At 35.2% G+C, this 16,951-nt stretch overlaps 1 protein-coding gene and 2 long non-coding RNA genes across 5 annotated transcripts in view; 1 reads left to right on the forward strand and 2 right to left on the reverse strand.

The window, feature by feature from the left end:
* The window catches only part of LOC127861017 (LIM and SH3 domain protein F42H10.3-like), a 49,913-nt gene that overhangs the window by 16,234 nt on the left and 16,728 nt on the right, over window positions 1–16,951 (reverse strand). For 2 of the 3 annotated variants that reach the window (XM_052399379.1, XM_052399375.1), the window contains exons 5-6: window positions 5,993–6,127; window positions 73–111 (exon numbers count right to left, since the gene is read on the reverse strand). In XM_052399379.1, the coding sequence (XP_052255339.1) occupies window positions 73–111; window positions 5,993–6,127 (174 nt within the window). The remainder of the gene's footprint in view (window positions 1–72; window positions 112–5,992; window positions 6,128–16,951) is intronic. The other variant, XM_052399378.1, reaches the window with a different exon arrangement.
* Window positions 10,331–12,071, forward strand: LOC127861025 (uncharacterized). The gene is made up of 3 exons (XR_008040028.1): window positions 10,331–10,422; window positions 10,870–10,946; window positions 11,470–12,071. It is a non-coding gene; the product is annotated as an uncharacterized LOC127861025 (long non-coding RNA).
* On the reverse strand, window positions 13,394–15,121 carry LOC127861026 (uncharacterized). The gene is made up of 2 exons (XR_008040029.1): window positions 13,789–15,121; window positions 13,394–13,629 (listed from the first exon to the last, which is right to left on the reverse strand). It is a non-coding gene; the product is annotated as an uncharacterized LOC127861026 (long non-coding RNA).

Raw genomic sequence — 16,951 nt, forward strand, 5'->3', positions numbered from 1 at the left:
TCACAGCTGAGGGTTGAGAAAAACCACTGACTTGTGTTAAAGAGTTAACGCCATAACTGCTGCCGTACTTACTGCTTTGATTGCCACCTGTGTACGAAAAGCGGCTGCCTTCTACAAAGTACACCATGCTACATGTACACTTGCAACAAACGTGGCAACATGACAACCAATTCTTGCAATCTCTTTTAGCATCCCAAGTGGCCATTCTTACTTTAAACTTTCGCCATTAGAAAACTGGTATAATTTAAGGCATTTTCACTAAGCATTCATTCAAACTATAAGAAAATCTAAGCCTTAATGTAGAAATCCATTCCTTATGTAAAACAATTGTGTTTGTCAGGAACACAATGCCCCCTACTGCGCCGCTTTGATTTTTTTTTTACCTTTGACCTTGAAGGATAAACTTGACCTTTAACCACTCAAAATGTGCAGCTCCATGAGATACACGTGCATGCCAAATACATGTAGCAAGTTGATATCTTCAACATTACAAAAGTTATTGCAAAAGGTTAACCAAGGTTTAAGATTGTGACACACAGACAGACAGACAGACACATACAATAACAGACAGACAGGCCAAAAACAATATACCCCCAATCATCCGATCCGTGGCATAAAAACGCATTTTATAATGTGCATGTTTACGAAGGTTGTGAGCATACCTGAAATACATGAGTGAACATGCTCATTAACTCAAACTTTTCTGCATCTATAATGCAGACTATAATGTATAACATACTGATTCTTAATCATGAAGTTACCAAAACATTTTCATTCAACTGATCTCAATATATTTCGCCCCACTGGTGCAAAAAGGTACCATGTGACATTTAAATTAGAAGGCACATGGTACCTTTTTGTACCAATTGGGCGATTTGTTATTTGCACTTTGCTAAGTATGATGTGCATTAGAAAAAATCATTTTTATGACATTTGTAAGGAGAGAACTTCAATATGTTTCTTGGTGTCAAACGTGCAAATGGGATGCATTATTTATTATTGATAAACAAAAATTATTTGTTATTCAGAGATGCTTCTTATCTTTGGCATCATTTTTTCTATCAAACAAACCCCACACAAAACTACTGGCAACAAAATAATTTCAGAGGAAAACAATTACTTATAAAAGCTATAACAGAGAGTCATGATAAGTAAGGTTGGCCACTGGAATGCTAAGAACATACACAAACAACTATTCAGTTATACTGTACACTGTATTCGCATCAGAAGTATACTACTCCCAACTGAGCTCAGGGCTGGGTGATATGCCAACAGGCAGTCAATCAACTTAGCTTTTACAGAAAGAGTGCAGTGAATTACATACACATACAAAAGAGAGAATTAAACTAGCAAATTCGTTGAATTGATATCCCCTGCCAATATGCTTCTGGACACCAAAGTGTTATATGTACTAGTATTTGACACTCGAAAAAGCATTCTTTTCAAGATACAAAGGGCCATAACTCCGTTATTAACAGATGGCGTACAATGCCATTTGGTGTGCATCATCCTCTTATCCATATATATACTCATACCAAGTTTCAATGAAATCTGCCAAAGCACTTCCAAGATATGGCTACGGACGGACTGAAAGATGGACAGAAAGATGGACAGACAGACAACGTCAAAACAATATCCCTCCGCCTATGGCAGGGGATAAAAATGCATCTAAATGAAGGTCATTATTGGAAAATTAAATTTAGACCACTAAAGACAATAGGAAATATAATAATATAATATAATAATTAAATATTGAAATGAAAAGTGTATTGCTGGACAAGGAACATGGAGGTAAGATTATAAGGACAATTCGAAAATAAATAAGTTGTTACCAGACATTGACATGAAAGCTTAAAAAGCAATAACATCCCAAGCTTTTAATTGCAGCACATTGACATTGTCTAAGATAATTAATACTTCATAAACATATAAATGCAAGACACTTCTTTATTTCAAATGAACAATTTCAGAGACATGCCTGTTATACCAGTTAAAAAGGAAACACGAGCTGTCAGAGGACAGCGCGCTCGACTATTCGAGTGCTTGACATTATAACGTAAGCCATCATGGGGAAATTGTTCATATTCAATAATTTATTAGACGGTCTTTAAAAAATAAAAAAAGGAAAATAAATATAAAAAAAATCAGGGGGGGGGGGGGTTTAAGAGGGGTATAATGTGGGGTGTGGTCATTTATTAGACAATCTTTCAAAAATAAAATAAGGAAAAAAATTGGGGGGGATAGGGGGGGTGAAAGGGGGGTATAATCTGGGGGGGGGGGGGGGTTAATAAAATTATCAGATGATGTTTCAAAACAAAAATTGGAGGCTTAGGGGGGGATGAGAGGGGGGTATAATGTGGGGTGGGGTTATTTATTAGATGACGTTAAAAAAAAATAAAAAAAATAAAAATTGGGGGGGAGGGGAGGGTAGTGGGGGTGGTAGGGGGGGGGGGTGGGGGTTGAGAGGGGGGTATAAAGTGGGGTGGGGAAATTTATTAGATGATGTTTAAAAAAAATTCGGGGGGGGGGGGAGGGTTGGGGGGGGGAGGGATTCTAGGTAGGGGCGTGGGGTATTGTTTGGGTGGAATCCATTGTGGTATTCAGGTAAGTGTTGTTTTGTCAAAGTAATAATAAAATGTGATCATAAACAAGGGCTGTTTGTAAAACATGCATGCCCCCCGTATGGGCTGTCCGTTGTAGTGGCAGCCATTGTGTGAATACGTTTTTTGTCACTGTGACCTTGACCTTTGACCTAGTGACCTGAAAATCAATAGGGGTCATCTGCCAGTCACGATCAATGTACCTATGAAGTGTCATGATCCTAGGCAAAAGCGTTCTTGAGTAATCATCCGAAAATCATTTTACTATTTCGGGTCATCGTGACCTTGACCTTTGACCATGTGACCTCAAAATCAATAGGGGTCATCTGCGAGTCATGATCAATCTACCTGTGAAGTTTCATGATCCTAGGCATATGCGTTCTTGAGTTATTATCAGGAAACCATTTTACTATTTCGGGTCACCTTGACCGTGACCTTTGACCTAGTGACCTGAAAATCAATAGGGGTCATCTGCGAGTCATGATCAATCTACCCATGAAGTCTCATGATCCTAGGCGTATGCATTCTTGAGTTATCATCCGGAAACCATTTTAATATTTCCGGTCACCGTGACCTTGACCTTTGACCTCAAAATCAATAGGGGTCATCTGCGAGTCATGATCAATCTACCCATGAAGTTTCATGATCCTAGGCATATGTGTTCTTGAGTTATCATTCAAAAACCATTTTACTATTTCAGGTCACCGTGACCTTGACCTTTGACCTAGTGACCTCAAAATCAATAGGGGTCATCTGCGAGTCATGATCAATGTACCTATGAAGTTTCATGATCCTGGGCCCAAGCGTTCTTGAGTTATTGTCTGACAACCATCTGGTGGACGGACGTACCGACCTACCGACCGACCGACATGAGCAAAGCAATATACCCCCTCTTCTTCGAAGTGGGGCATAATAAAGAAGTTATGGCAATTTAAGCAAAATGTTGAATTATCTAATAGTAAAAGGGGCCATAATTATGTAAAAATGCTTGATACAGTGGTCTGCTCTTGTTTAAAGGTTGGGGTCATGTTGGTAAACAAGTATGCAAAATATAAAAGCAATATGTCAAAGGATATAGGAAATATTTGAGGTAGTACACAAACTTTAACATAGATTTATCAATAATATGCATATTCTAAGTATAAAAGATGCAATAATTATGACAAAATGCTTGATAGAGTTGTCTGCTCTTGTTTATAGGTTGGAGTGATGTTGGTTAACAAGTATGCAAAATATGAAAGCAATATGTCAAGGGAAAATGAAAATAAATGGGGTAGTTCGAAAACTTTAACATTTGCTGCATATTCTAAGTGGAAAAGGGGCCATAATTATGACAAAATGCTTGATAGAGTTGTCTGCTCTTGTTTATAGGTTGGGGTCATGTTGGTAAACAAGTATGCAAAATATGAAAGCAATATGTCAAGGGACAAAGAAAATATTTGGGGTAGTACGAAAACTTTAACATTTGCACGCTTACGCCGACGCCTGGGTGAGTAGGATAACTCCACTATATATATTTCATATATAATAGTCGAGCTAAAAAGAAGCATAATCTTAAATTGTAATATTAAGTTTATCAGAAAGAATGGAGATACAGAAACAAAATGTTAATTAAAAGAAAGATGACAGATTATTAAATTGTTACAACAAGAGCTGTGTTCCTGAAACACAATGCCCCCTACTGCCCCACTTTGAAGCCACATATTTGACCTTCGATCTTAAAGGATGACCTTCACCTTTCACCACTCAAAATGTGCAGCTCCATGAGATGCACATGCATGCCAAATATCAAGTTGCTACGTTCAATATTGAACAAGAGCTGTCGCCATCTGAAGACATATGCCCCCCAAAAAAAGCTTTTTCGAAACCTACACACAGATTTCAAAACCTATACGTGGACCCTAGGTTCAAGTTCAAGGTCAAAGGGGTCAAAATTTGTGTGCGTATGGAAAGGCCTTGTCCATATACACATGCATACCAAATGTGAAGGTTACATCTGAAGCGACATAGAAGTTGTGAGCATTTTTCGAAACCTAAACGCAAAAGTGCGACGGACAGGCAGACAGACAAACGGACAGTGCGATTGCTATATGCCACCCTAGCGGGAGCATAAAAAATTCAGTTTTGATATAGGACAATAACAATCCAACATGCACAAATTCATAACATAAGGAAAAAAACCCAAAGGGCCGTAACTCAGGAGTGTCCTAGTCAATTTGGCTGATTATCGAACTTGACCTAGATCTTATGACCTTACACATTTTCAGGAAGTGTGGCGGAGATCCTATGAAATTTGCTCGAGTTATTGAGCGGAAACGAGAAAACCCGCAATTTTTCGATGATTCAAGGGCCGTAACTCAGGAGTGTCTAGGTCAATTTGGCCGATTATCGAACTTGACCTAGATGTTATTGCCTTACACATTTTTATGAAGTGTGGCGAAGATCCTATGACAATTGCTCGAGTTATTGAGCGGAAACGAGAAAAAACGCAATTTTTCGATGATTCAAGGGCCGTTACTCAGAAGTGTCTGGGTGGATATGGCCGATTATCGAACTTGACCTAGATGTTATTGCCTTACACATTTTGATGAAGTCTGGCAAAGATCCTATGACATTTGCTAGAGTTATTGCGCGAAAACCAGATAAAACCCAATTTGACAATGATTCAAGGGCTGTTACTCAGCAGTGTCTGGGTGAATTCGGCCGATCATCAAACTTGACCTAGCTGTTATTGCCTTACACATTTTCATGAAGTTTGGTGAAGATCTGATGACAATTGCTCGAGTTAGTGAGCGGAAACAAGAAAAAAAACAATTTTACAATGATTCAAGGGCCGTAACTCAAGTGTCTGGGTCAATTTGGCCGATTATCGAACTTGACCTAGATGTTATTGCTTTACACATTTTCATGAAGTTTAATGAAGATCTGATCACAATTGCTTGATTTATTGAGCATAAACTAATCTGGACGGACTGACTGACTAACTAACGGACGGTGCGATTTTAATATGCCCCCAGAACCTATGTTCTTGGGGCATAAAAAGTTATGGCCATTAAAGTTTTTGGACGGACGGACAGACTGACTGACGGACAGTTCAACTGCTATATGCCACCCTACCCGGGGCATAGCAACATCAACCGAAACATTAAAAACTGCTTGGTTTAAAATACTGTAGGCAAAAACATTATTTGTAACTTGAAATAACACTCTTTTAATAATAACTTATACATCATTATTTTCTTCTTTTATTTCTTCATTGTGTTAATTTCATATCAAATGGACTGCAGCAGATAAATACTATATTTCACACTCACACCCAGTACCCCTTCAGCCTACAAAATTTACTGCAGAGTAACGTACTTAAGCCATAAAATGACTGCAGTGTAACCTACCTTTCCCCACGTTAGAGTCGTACACCTGTCGGGCGCTTGCAGAGTTTCGATTGCTGTAAGGCGTGCCACCCGCGGGTTCCATGGCAGGTTCCATATCCGCGATCCGGCCAGGGTTGGAACGAACATTGCGGCCCCCTGAAACAGAAACTGTCGATTTAAAGAGTGAACATGATGTTACAGTGATGTGAACATGCTGCTACATTTTTAATCACAAACTGCTTATAAAGCTTCAGAATGATAAACAGACTTGGGCTCATGAAAAATCCTTTTTTTATTTTGCTACCTTATGGATTTGCAAAACTGTCAATGGAAAATTGTTTTAGCACAAAATATTCAAAACAAGACTATTGCCAAGAAATATAGTCCCCTACCGGCTCCACCATTGTCAGAAAAATTTCACCATTGTCAGAATTTTTGTTGTTGCCATACAGGGCTCAGCCTACATTCAAATTTGAGGAAGAAGTGACTTCTCCCTCAGCTGAAATAAGGAGAAGTGAGGCAAATTAAAGGAGAAGTGGTTTCTGTATAGCTTTACAGGTAAATCAACTCTTCACTTATTTTGTTCCCCTTATTACACCATGCCCATCACCATTAATCAGAAACAACTGACATTTGGCAGTTTGGGGGAAAACATTAACAAATACAAACACACTTAAGTGTTAATGTTGTGTTATTATTGTATATAACAGAATTTAATTAATATATTATCGGTCAAAATCTGACTCAAAGTAAATCTCAAAAGTAGGAGAAGTCATGCACTTCTACTTCATGTAATTAGTGGGAGAAATTAATCTGTCCAGGGAGAAGTTATCTCCCAAGTCTCCCTCACAGCTGAGCCCTGGTGCCACAGCAACCAGAATTTTTGACGTAGGAACACAATGAAATGACGTGCATAATGTCCATATTGCCATCTATCCATGTTTCAAGTTTCATGAAAAATATTAAGAACTTTTAAAGTTATCCCAGGATCCAGAAAGCACCATTTTTAGCAGTATTTTATTTGTTGCCATAGCAACCAGAATTTTTGACGTAGGAACAAAGTGAAATGACATGCATAATGTCCATATCGCCATCTATCCATGTTTTAAGTTTCATGAAAAAATATTAAGAACTTTAAATGTTATCGCAGGATCCAGAAATATGTGACTGACTGACTGACAGACAGAGCGCAAACCATAAGTCCCCTCCGGTGAAACCGGTAAAGGACAATAAATATATTTTCAATACACTTGTTTTCAACTATTGTTCAAGGTCCTTCCTACAATAAACATTTTTCTCATAGAAAAATAATTATAACCCCGAAAACCTTAATGTGACAAGGGAAATTAACTTTTAAGGGGTAATCTGGCATTTTCCGTTTAGAATCTTAAACAAAAATCAATAAACTTGTGGAATGTCTCTTACTATTTTATTCAGAATGCTGCAGATGCATACATTGATATAGAGCATGTTTATTTCTATGAGATACAGAAAGGTACAGAAAGGATATGTCTGCAAACAATGTAGTCCAAACAAATTATTTTTATATCTGCAGGTCCTGGCATCTGTTTAGAACTTCACCAAACAACTGGATATAAATTAGGTTCAAAAAAAGGCTGACAGAAAATTATTATTCATGAAGACAAACAGGGGTGTGAATTAAGGAAAGGAAAATGACCAACCGCTTATAGGATTTAGTCAAACTCTTCATTTTCATATAGATTTCCAGCAAATTTAATAAATATGTGTAAAATAAGTTTGACATTGAAAGGGAGGAAATCAGCTAAAAGGAGGAAAATTCACACCCCTGACAAACACACAAACAATGATATTGTTTTGTAATAAGATGTGTGAATCTAAACTTCCTTTGTCCAAAATGATAAAATATACTTTAAGTAACCCTAATTAAGAAGAGACAATGCATATAATTAATCCTTTCCCACTCAGAAGCAAAGTGAAAATGGCTATGTGCAAACAGCATTAAACCAGAACAGCCTGCGTGTAACTCACAAACTGTTCAGGTTCTATGCTGTTTGCTGCTCATCATTATCTAAGGGTTGGAAATGAAGCCTTTAAAACTTGACTTTAGTAAGAAAGGTCTTTAAGTTTCTAAAGGACTACAAATACATGAAAAAAAGCATCTAAGTGGTAAAGGGTTACATGTTACAAGGCAAATGTGTAGGTTTCCAAACATGTGTTGAGGGGGCATTACCGTAAAAAGTTGTGTATAAGGCACACTTTTTTACCCCAAAATTTCATTTTAAAACATGATGCGCGTTATGCACAACTACATGTACAGCCATGCCAAGACATTTTTTCCCTGTCAGTTACCCAGTTGCGGAAATTTGCATCATTCTGTTCCCCGGTGTTTTAACTGTAACTATGTTAATAATAGTGTTTTATTTACGATCTGAATAAGATGGACAAACATTATAAAGTTAACATTAATATTTTCTATCTTTTTCAGGTACGTACAGAGCATTAATTCAAATAAATTTGAAGAAGAGAATGAAAAACAAGGAAGCCATTTTTATTTAAATGTTATTGTTTTTCCACAATACAGTTTGTACAGTGCTCCAGCTAGGCCTAAATCGAAGGGCGCTGCGCCCTGCCCTCCCGAACCTCCGCCCTGCCCCCCCTCCCCTTAAAAAAAAAAATAAATTTTTTTTTTTTTTTTTTTTTTTTTTTTTAACATATGATAATTCATAAATCTCTTATTACATTGTAATTAGTTTAATTCTCATTGTAGACATTATATGTGAATGGTTTAATAATATTGGGAATAATACAATTATTTATAACATATAAATTAACATGCAATAGAAAGCATTCCAGAAACAGCCGCGCGCTCGAACGTGCCCTTTTCCCAAAATACTGCGCGTCGAAAGTGCCCTTTTGACAAAAAAGCCACCCTGCCCTTTTCAAATTCTAGCTGGAGCACTGTTGTATTATACCCTACTGTACTAGGGTTACAAAATTTATTTGGGGGCACTTGTCGATTTGCAATAGTATGTCGGCAAGGTCTTTCCCGATATATTTATTATTATTTTTCTTGCTTTTCAAATGTGTTAATAAAATTGATGTTGTGTTTGTTTACACGTTTTCATACTCTTGGCAGATTTAGGATGTGATTATCGAGCAATTTGCGTCACCTGTCAAGTTTTGTGTAGCTTGGCTATTATCAAAACATGCGAACCGGCAAACGGCTTCACACCTCCATCGTTTGTTTATAGCTGGTAATGTCGTAATGGTGTTGAGAAGTTTGAGTAGTTAAAGTCTCCTGTCAAGTATAGACACTCCAAAAGAACGCATGATATCGGCAATGTAAATAAAACGCGCGGTTGTGAATTAGTCATGCATGAATAACCACGTGATAATACCAATCAATAATGTCAGTTTCTTAGCTATAACTAATCCATCTGTCATGTGTTCTCCTCCACGATAAAATCGTGGACAGTTACTTCGGAGACATATGCTGAAAACCTTGATGGTATCCTTGTGGAAAGTGTGCATTTCATGCATTATTCATTTAAATCCAAACATTTATTTTTACGCATAATATGATTTAAAAAAAACACACAAACTTAAGTTGTATTGTTATCATCTATAAAATAATTAAAAATTGAAGCAATAAAACACGTAAGATGGGCAATGTATATATAACGATTTTCAGTAAGCCTGCAATACGGAATTTTTCCCCCAATTTATTGCTTCAAAAACATTTTTTCCCAATTTTTTAGCTTAAAAAAGTAGATGCGCGTTATACATAAATGCGCGTTATACACAGCGTTTTACGGTAATGGCTGAGTCACAGTCATTGACACAAAATCAATGTAGTAGGTTACAGGGCTCTGTAACAGGTATTAAACAAGACCACAAACAGAGATAGTATTTATATACCAAGACATTGACCTGAGGCAGATAAACTAGCAATAACCACGCACCTGCTATGCAAATTATTGCGCAATCGGTGTTCAGGCAAAAAGTTGACCGAAAAATGTGGGGTGTTTTTAACGCTTCACTACGAGCATAAAAGAAGTAATCCAAATGAAAAATTTGCATATGTGGGAGGAGATATGTCCAAATAAGCGGTATCTGACCTTTCCATGACCGGAAAAGAAAAAATCATTGCTCAAAAGTGAAAGTAAAAAATTCGAAGGCCAATATTTTGCAGACAGAAGGCAGATTCACTTGAAATTTAGCTTTTAATTAATCAATTATTGTGTTTTTTAATAAATCCTAACCATTTGAATCAGGTATATGCGCGTGAAATAATATATATTTATTTATTTCCAACACCACTATACCTGTGCAGTAGAGTTACTCCCCTTTCCGCGGAATTATTACATTGTTGTTACGGCGATCTTTTGAGCAGTTTTACGGATATCGGTACGATAAACACAGTATTTGTTTGGCAGGAAGAGAAATTGTCTTATCTGGTATCGATGCAGGTATGAATTCACTTAAATCACCTAAATTATTGTGTTAATTATGTCAAATAAAATCTGTTCCAGATCGTACCCGCGCCATTTCGTACCGGACTTGTCTTCATTTGTAACAAATGTAAAATGTAACTTCTGTGATTGATCATAATTATAAACTTAAAAGCTAAGTTACGTTATTAGTTTTAAGTTGATTATACATTTAGGGAGCATTATAATTCACACACCATCTCATTATTAGTTTTGTTAACGTGTTAAAACTGCTATAATTAATTTCAGTTCTTATTTCATTTACATGATTAATATACAAAAAATAAATGGATATTATTATATATAAAGGTTAGGTTCTTGAAATTTACCTTTGCAAAATTGAGAATGCAATGCTTAAACACGGTTATTATGTGTTGCAGGTTTTGTGCATACCGGTATTGAAATTATTATTTTTTTATTTTATAGAGAACATGACTGACAAAGATCTATTTGACAGTGATTATGATGGGGGTTCACAAATACATGAGCACAGTTACACTGTGGTAAGTAACATTTTAAGCAGTTGCATGTTGAAGACATTGAATTTGATGGTTAACAATTATATCCTGAATTTAAACCTTACATTTGGCTAATTTTGATCTCAGCATGATTTTTTTAGCAAAGACACATTGAATCAGTAAAAGCTTGTAGAAAACATTTTCGGTTAAATGTTCTGTTCTTTCAGTTTGTCTGTATCACTTAATTAATATTTGCATGCAGTGCACTATTATATTTCAGCATCTTTGGAGTTCCTTTCATGAAGAAAACAAGCTCTTAATTAATGTATCGACAATTATTTACTAAATCCAAGAAGTTGTTTAAAGATATTGAGCTGTTACATACATTCGCATTTTATGAGTTCGAATCTTCTTACAGTAATTATTATAATATTTGTTTAATTATTTTATGATATGTTTATCTTTTTTTGAATAGGTGTGTGTTAAACTATTCTAACAAATAGTATTTCTGTTTCATCTTACAAAAGTATATAAGATTTAATATAGCAATGCAATGTCGATCTTTCAGAATTCCTGGTGCTGCCATTCCTAATCAACCGACATATCAGAATTCTGGATAAGAATTCAGATTACTGGCTGCATATTCAACCGGAAGTGTTTTTCCTGTTCAATTTAACTGCTAGTTCATAAATAAAATTTTGTTTAAGAGAAATAATATTACTTTGAAATTTTCTTAAATACCAGGTGGTATCACATTTGTATTTGGTGGGTGGGGCAGTTGTACATGTTTTAGATAATGTTTTTTTTTTTAATACTAACCAAATAAGTTTTTGTTTTTTCAACATTTATTCTTGTTTTGTTGTACATTATTTCAACTGTGATATTTAATCACATGCAAATTTGCATTTAAGAAAAATCAACTTTTTATTGTCTATTTCAGGAATTTTTGGGTCCTGCGTTGGTGGGGGGTAACGTGTTTCAGACCAGAATCCTGCCGGACCATCCAATTGCAAGGACATCTAACATAGCTGAAATGTATCTGTAATGAATTATTAAAAGTTTGGATAAAAAATGTGTTCTTAAATCATTATTTTAAACAAATTATACACCCAGGTTGACTATTTTGAAAAAAATGAAAAATGACAATTTTTACACAAGGGATTTTTCAATGTTTCCGCATTCACTAACATTATTTTAGACAATGTAAGATAGACAAACCATACATATTTGGAAATGGTTTACTAATATCTATCAGAAAATGTATAATTTTACTGGATTTATGTCAATTTTCAAAATCAGTGGTTATTGCTAGATAAACTACATTCCAATGATTGTTAACAAGCCAAGTAGGTATGTACACATAGCTTAAGGCTGATATGAACAAGGTCACACTACGCTTTAAACAAAACAGTAATTGTCCTGACTGTGCAAATACTCTGATAATCACCGTGATAATTTGTTAACTCACTAATATTTGAGCACACCCCTTTTGGTGTACAAATGTAGCAAGAGCAATTATTGTAAAAATAGAATTTGGAAAATCAATTAAATTGTTAGTTGAAGTGTATAAGTTCTTTCATTTATAATGTCCTCAAGCTTTAGGCCAAATTAATTAAGAGCACTTGTTGAAAAATATATTTAGCACCATTGATCATTTTAACCTCACATTTGATATAATGAACGATTAAATATTGCATTACTACAATAATTACAATTTTATGAATAATCTGCACAGTTATTTAAATAAAGAAATAACAGGGAAAAATCTATATAACACAAGAGACGAAAGGCATATTGTAACCAAAAGGACACATTAATAAATTCATACCAATAATAATGGCAACACCTGAGACTTCTTAACTGTAATGCATACATAACGCTTCATGTATTGTAAACACTTTAAAAGCTTTAAAAAAAAACTAGGTATAAATTATGAGTTAAACATACAATATAAGCACACCTGTGATTTTATATTGTTAACTCATTATATTAAAGCTTTTATCACACTGAATCACATGAACACTCATGCAATAATTCTTCAGGAATGAAAGTAATTTTCTTCAGGAAAATAAATCAGAAACAAAGAATGTGGGATTGCCATGAACAATTCAGCCTTCCACAGAGCCAGTTGCAACTTGTGTTCTTTTCAAAGGCTGTTGAGGAATGAAAGCATACTGCCCATCCTAGTGGAAATTCTATGTGACCTGGGGTAGAGGGAGTTAAGCACGATTTAAATGTTATAACAAGAGTTCCGCGGTCGGAGATGACCGCATTGAAGCCGGATTTTTGATTTAAATGACAGGAAAGTACCTTTCGTGTTTTTGTCAATGCAATACTTAAATTACTGAAATATTGTTCAAAGGTCAAAATGAAATGTAAGTACTTTTCAAGGCATGAGCAAACCTTGTGTTATGTTTTGAATTCATGCATATACATGAACAACAATAACATTTAAGGTCACAAATATGAACTTGAATTGACAATTAGGAAAGTTTGATCTCAATTTTTTTATTAGCAAATTAGTAACATATTGTTTGAAGTTTCCATCAATTTCATTATCAAATGTAAGAAAATAAACTTAGATGAAATAATACTATTTATTGTTTTGCTTTCACATACCTACACAGAAATCCAGACAGCCTTATGATCACTCCAAAAGGTTTCTATCACACCAGTTCTAGCAGATAGATTGGACACATAAATATGATCCAAGCTTGAAATGAATGACCTTGAAATGACCAGTGGTCATCTAAGTGTGCTTGCAAACCTTTACGTCAAGTTTGAGATTCTAGGTCCAAGCATACCAAAGTTACAACAATTTTAACATTTTAACATTTAAGTTCACAGTGACCTTGACCTTCAAATGAATGACATTGAAATGAATGACCTTGAAATGACCAGTGGTCATCTAAGTGTGCTTGCAAACCTTTACGTCAAGTTTGAGATTCTAGGTCCAAGCATACCAAAGTTATAACAATTTTAACATTTTAACATTGAAGGTCACAGTGACCTTGACCTTCAAATGAATGACATTGAAATGAGCAGTGGTGATCTTCTAGTACTGGCCAACCTTTATGTCAAGTTTGAAGACTCTAGGTACAAGCATACCAAAGTTATAACATGGAATAAGAACTTTAACATTTTTACCTACCAAAGTTATAAGAACTTTAACATTTTTACATTCAAGGTCACAGTGACCTTGACCTTAGAATGAATGACCTTGAAATGACCAGTGGTCATCTAAGTGTGCTTGCAAACCTTCATGTCAAGTTTGAAGACTCTATGTCCAAGCATACCAAAGTTATAACAATTTTAACATTTTAACATTTAAGGTCACAGTTACCTTGACCTTCAAATGAATGACATTGAAATGACCAGTGGTCATCTTCTAGTACTGGCCAATCTTTATTTCAAGTTTGAAGACTCTAGGTACAAGCATACCAAAGTTATAACATGAAATAAGAACTTTAACATTTTTACATTCAAGGTCACAGTGACCTTGACCTTCAAATGAATGACCTTGAAATGTCCAGTGGTTACTTACTAGTTCTGGCCAACCTTCATGTCAAGTTTCAAGACTCTAGGTCCAAGCATACCAAAGTTATAACAACTTTAACATTTTTACATTCAAGGTCACAGTGACCTTGACCTTCAAATGAATGACCTTGAAATGTCCAGTGGTTACTTACTAGTTCTGGCCAACCTTCATGTCAAGTTTCAAGACTCTAGGTCCAAGCATACCAAAGTTATAACAACTTTAACATTTTTATATTGAAGGTCACAGTGACCTTCACCTTCAAATGAATGACCTTGAAATGACCAGTGGTCATCTGTTAATCCTGGCCAACCTTCATGTCAAGTTTGAAGACTCTAGGTCCAAGCATACCAAAGTTATACCATGAAATAAGAACTTTAACATTTTTACATTCAAGGTCACAGTGACCTTGACCTTCAAATGAATGACCTTGAAATGACCAGTGGTTACTAACTAGTTATGGCCAACCTTCATGTCAAGTTTCAAGACTCTAGGTCCAAGCATACCAAAGTTATAACAACTTTAACATTTTTTATATTGAAGGTCACAGTGACCTTGACCTTCAAATGAATGACCTTGAAATGACCAGTGGTCATCTGTTAATCCTGGCCAACCTTCATGTCAAGTTTGAAGACTCTAGGTCCAAGCATACCAAAGTTATACCATGAAATAAGAACTTTAACATTTTCGAGCACGCCGCCACCCCCGCCCGCCCACCCGCCCCCCCCGCCCCGCCCGACAACATCAATCTATAAGCCGAGATTTTTTCGAAAAAAATCCGGCTAAAAAGAATGATATTATCAATGTTTGTTTAAAGTAATAATAATGAAATGGAAAGTTTTAAAGTATTAAATTCATAAAGTTTTTAATGTTATTCTCTGATTTCAAAAAGCAGAAAGGGAGTTCAATGTTGAATTGACCACAGCTTAAACCCTTTCCCACTCAGTGGCAAAGTGAAAATGGCTATGTGCAATAAGCCTATAACCTGAGAACAGCCTGCGAGTATTAACTCACAGTATGTTCAGGTTTTATGCTGTTTGCTGCTCATCAGAATCTAAGGGTTGGAAATGAAGCCTTTAAAACTTGAATCTAGTCAGAAAGGTCTTTAATAAAATGTAACTTTCCAAGGGGACAACAAACACGTCAAAATACGTTTATAAGTTTATAAAATATTTGGTAAAATACAGAAGGGAAATTTTACCATTTTTCCTGGGTATTTATGAAACATCTGACAATACATTTTCTCACAGTTCGAGTTATTATAATTTACATTTAGTAAAAACTCACTTTTCTCAAAGTATTATTTTAAGGCATCAGGTTATAAAACATTTTTCATACTAATGTCAATCCATTTTTGACAGGCTAAACATATATACTTCTCCATTGGATTAAATGAAAGAATACAATTAAAATATATAATAAATGCTAACTTGCTTAAATTAACTACAACATAATTATATATAGTAAACTCTATCTTGATGCCCATGCCTGTATAGATAAATCTGTACTCTTAACTAAATGTACACATTTACATTTGCTCACATCTTGCATTCAGCGCATGCACTTTTTACACTGGCATATAATCCATTATCTTGAATGCAAGTTACAACATTCCCCTTTCAACAGTATGGAAAGTCAAGTGCACATTTCCGGAATGAGGCAATTACTTCAAATTATGTTGCTACTGTTATAATTGTTTTTTTGTTTTTGAGACGTGCAAATCCGCATTAAAAAGATTGCTTACAAATTTCTTCCCTTTTAGCATAACGGATGCTGAGTGCTGAACAATTTAGTGTAAATGTGATACAATTCAGCACAATCAGGCATCATCTGAATAATTGAATTCATTCAATCTTGTGAAACCATTGTTATTTGCCATACATTTATTTTCTAATATATCCTCATTAGATCAATTGAGGAATTTAAATTTGCAACATATAATTATATCCAATGTTTAAATAAGTAAGATTGAACAAACAAATTCCTTGAATTGATTTCTTGATATACGGCATATTTCTGAAACGGAATTAAGTGTAGGGTAATTGTTTGCATGAATTGCATAAACTATAACTATACAAATGTACATCCATATTATTTTATGATGAAATCGAGAACAGTCTGAGATATAGCCCTGACAATTTACATCCTACAAAAAACATAGGGCAATAACTCTTATTTAAGATAGTTTAGAGTAATGATTCTAGTGTTAGGCAATTTTCCTCATTAAAATATATACATAAATGTACACTCACAGGGCCCTCACACTACTTTGGGGGAAGGGGTCCGCAGCCCTTAGGAGGGGGAATTTTCGCGGCGTTACCCTTTTTGGGGGAATTTTTTACTTACTCACTCATTATTTCATTTGTACATGTTTGCACTATATTCATTGCATTTTTCATAATTAAGTTTGTTTGAAAATATTAAATTGAAATAGAATTGAGATATAATAATTACGAGACACATCTTTCTACTTTTTTTAGGGGGAATTTTTTCCCCCAAAAGGGGAAAAAAGTAT

The sequence above is a fragment of the Dreissena polymorpha genome, chromosome 15, assembly GCF_020536995.1.
Source record: "Dreissena polymorpha isolate Duluth1 chromosome 15, UMN_Dpol_1.0, whole genome shotgun sequence".
In the NCBI taxonomy this organism is placed as follows: domain Eukaryota; kingdom Metazoa; phylum Mollusca; class Bivalvia; order Myida; family Dreissenidae; genus Dreissena; species Dreissena polymorpha.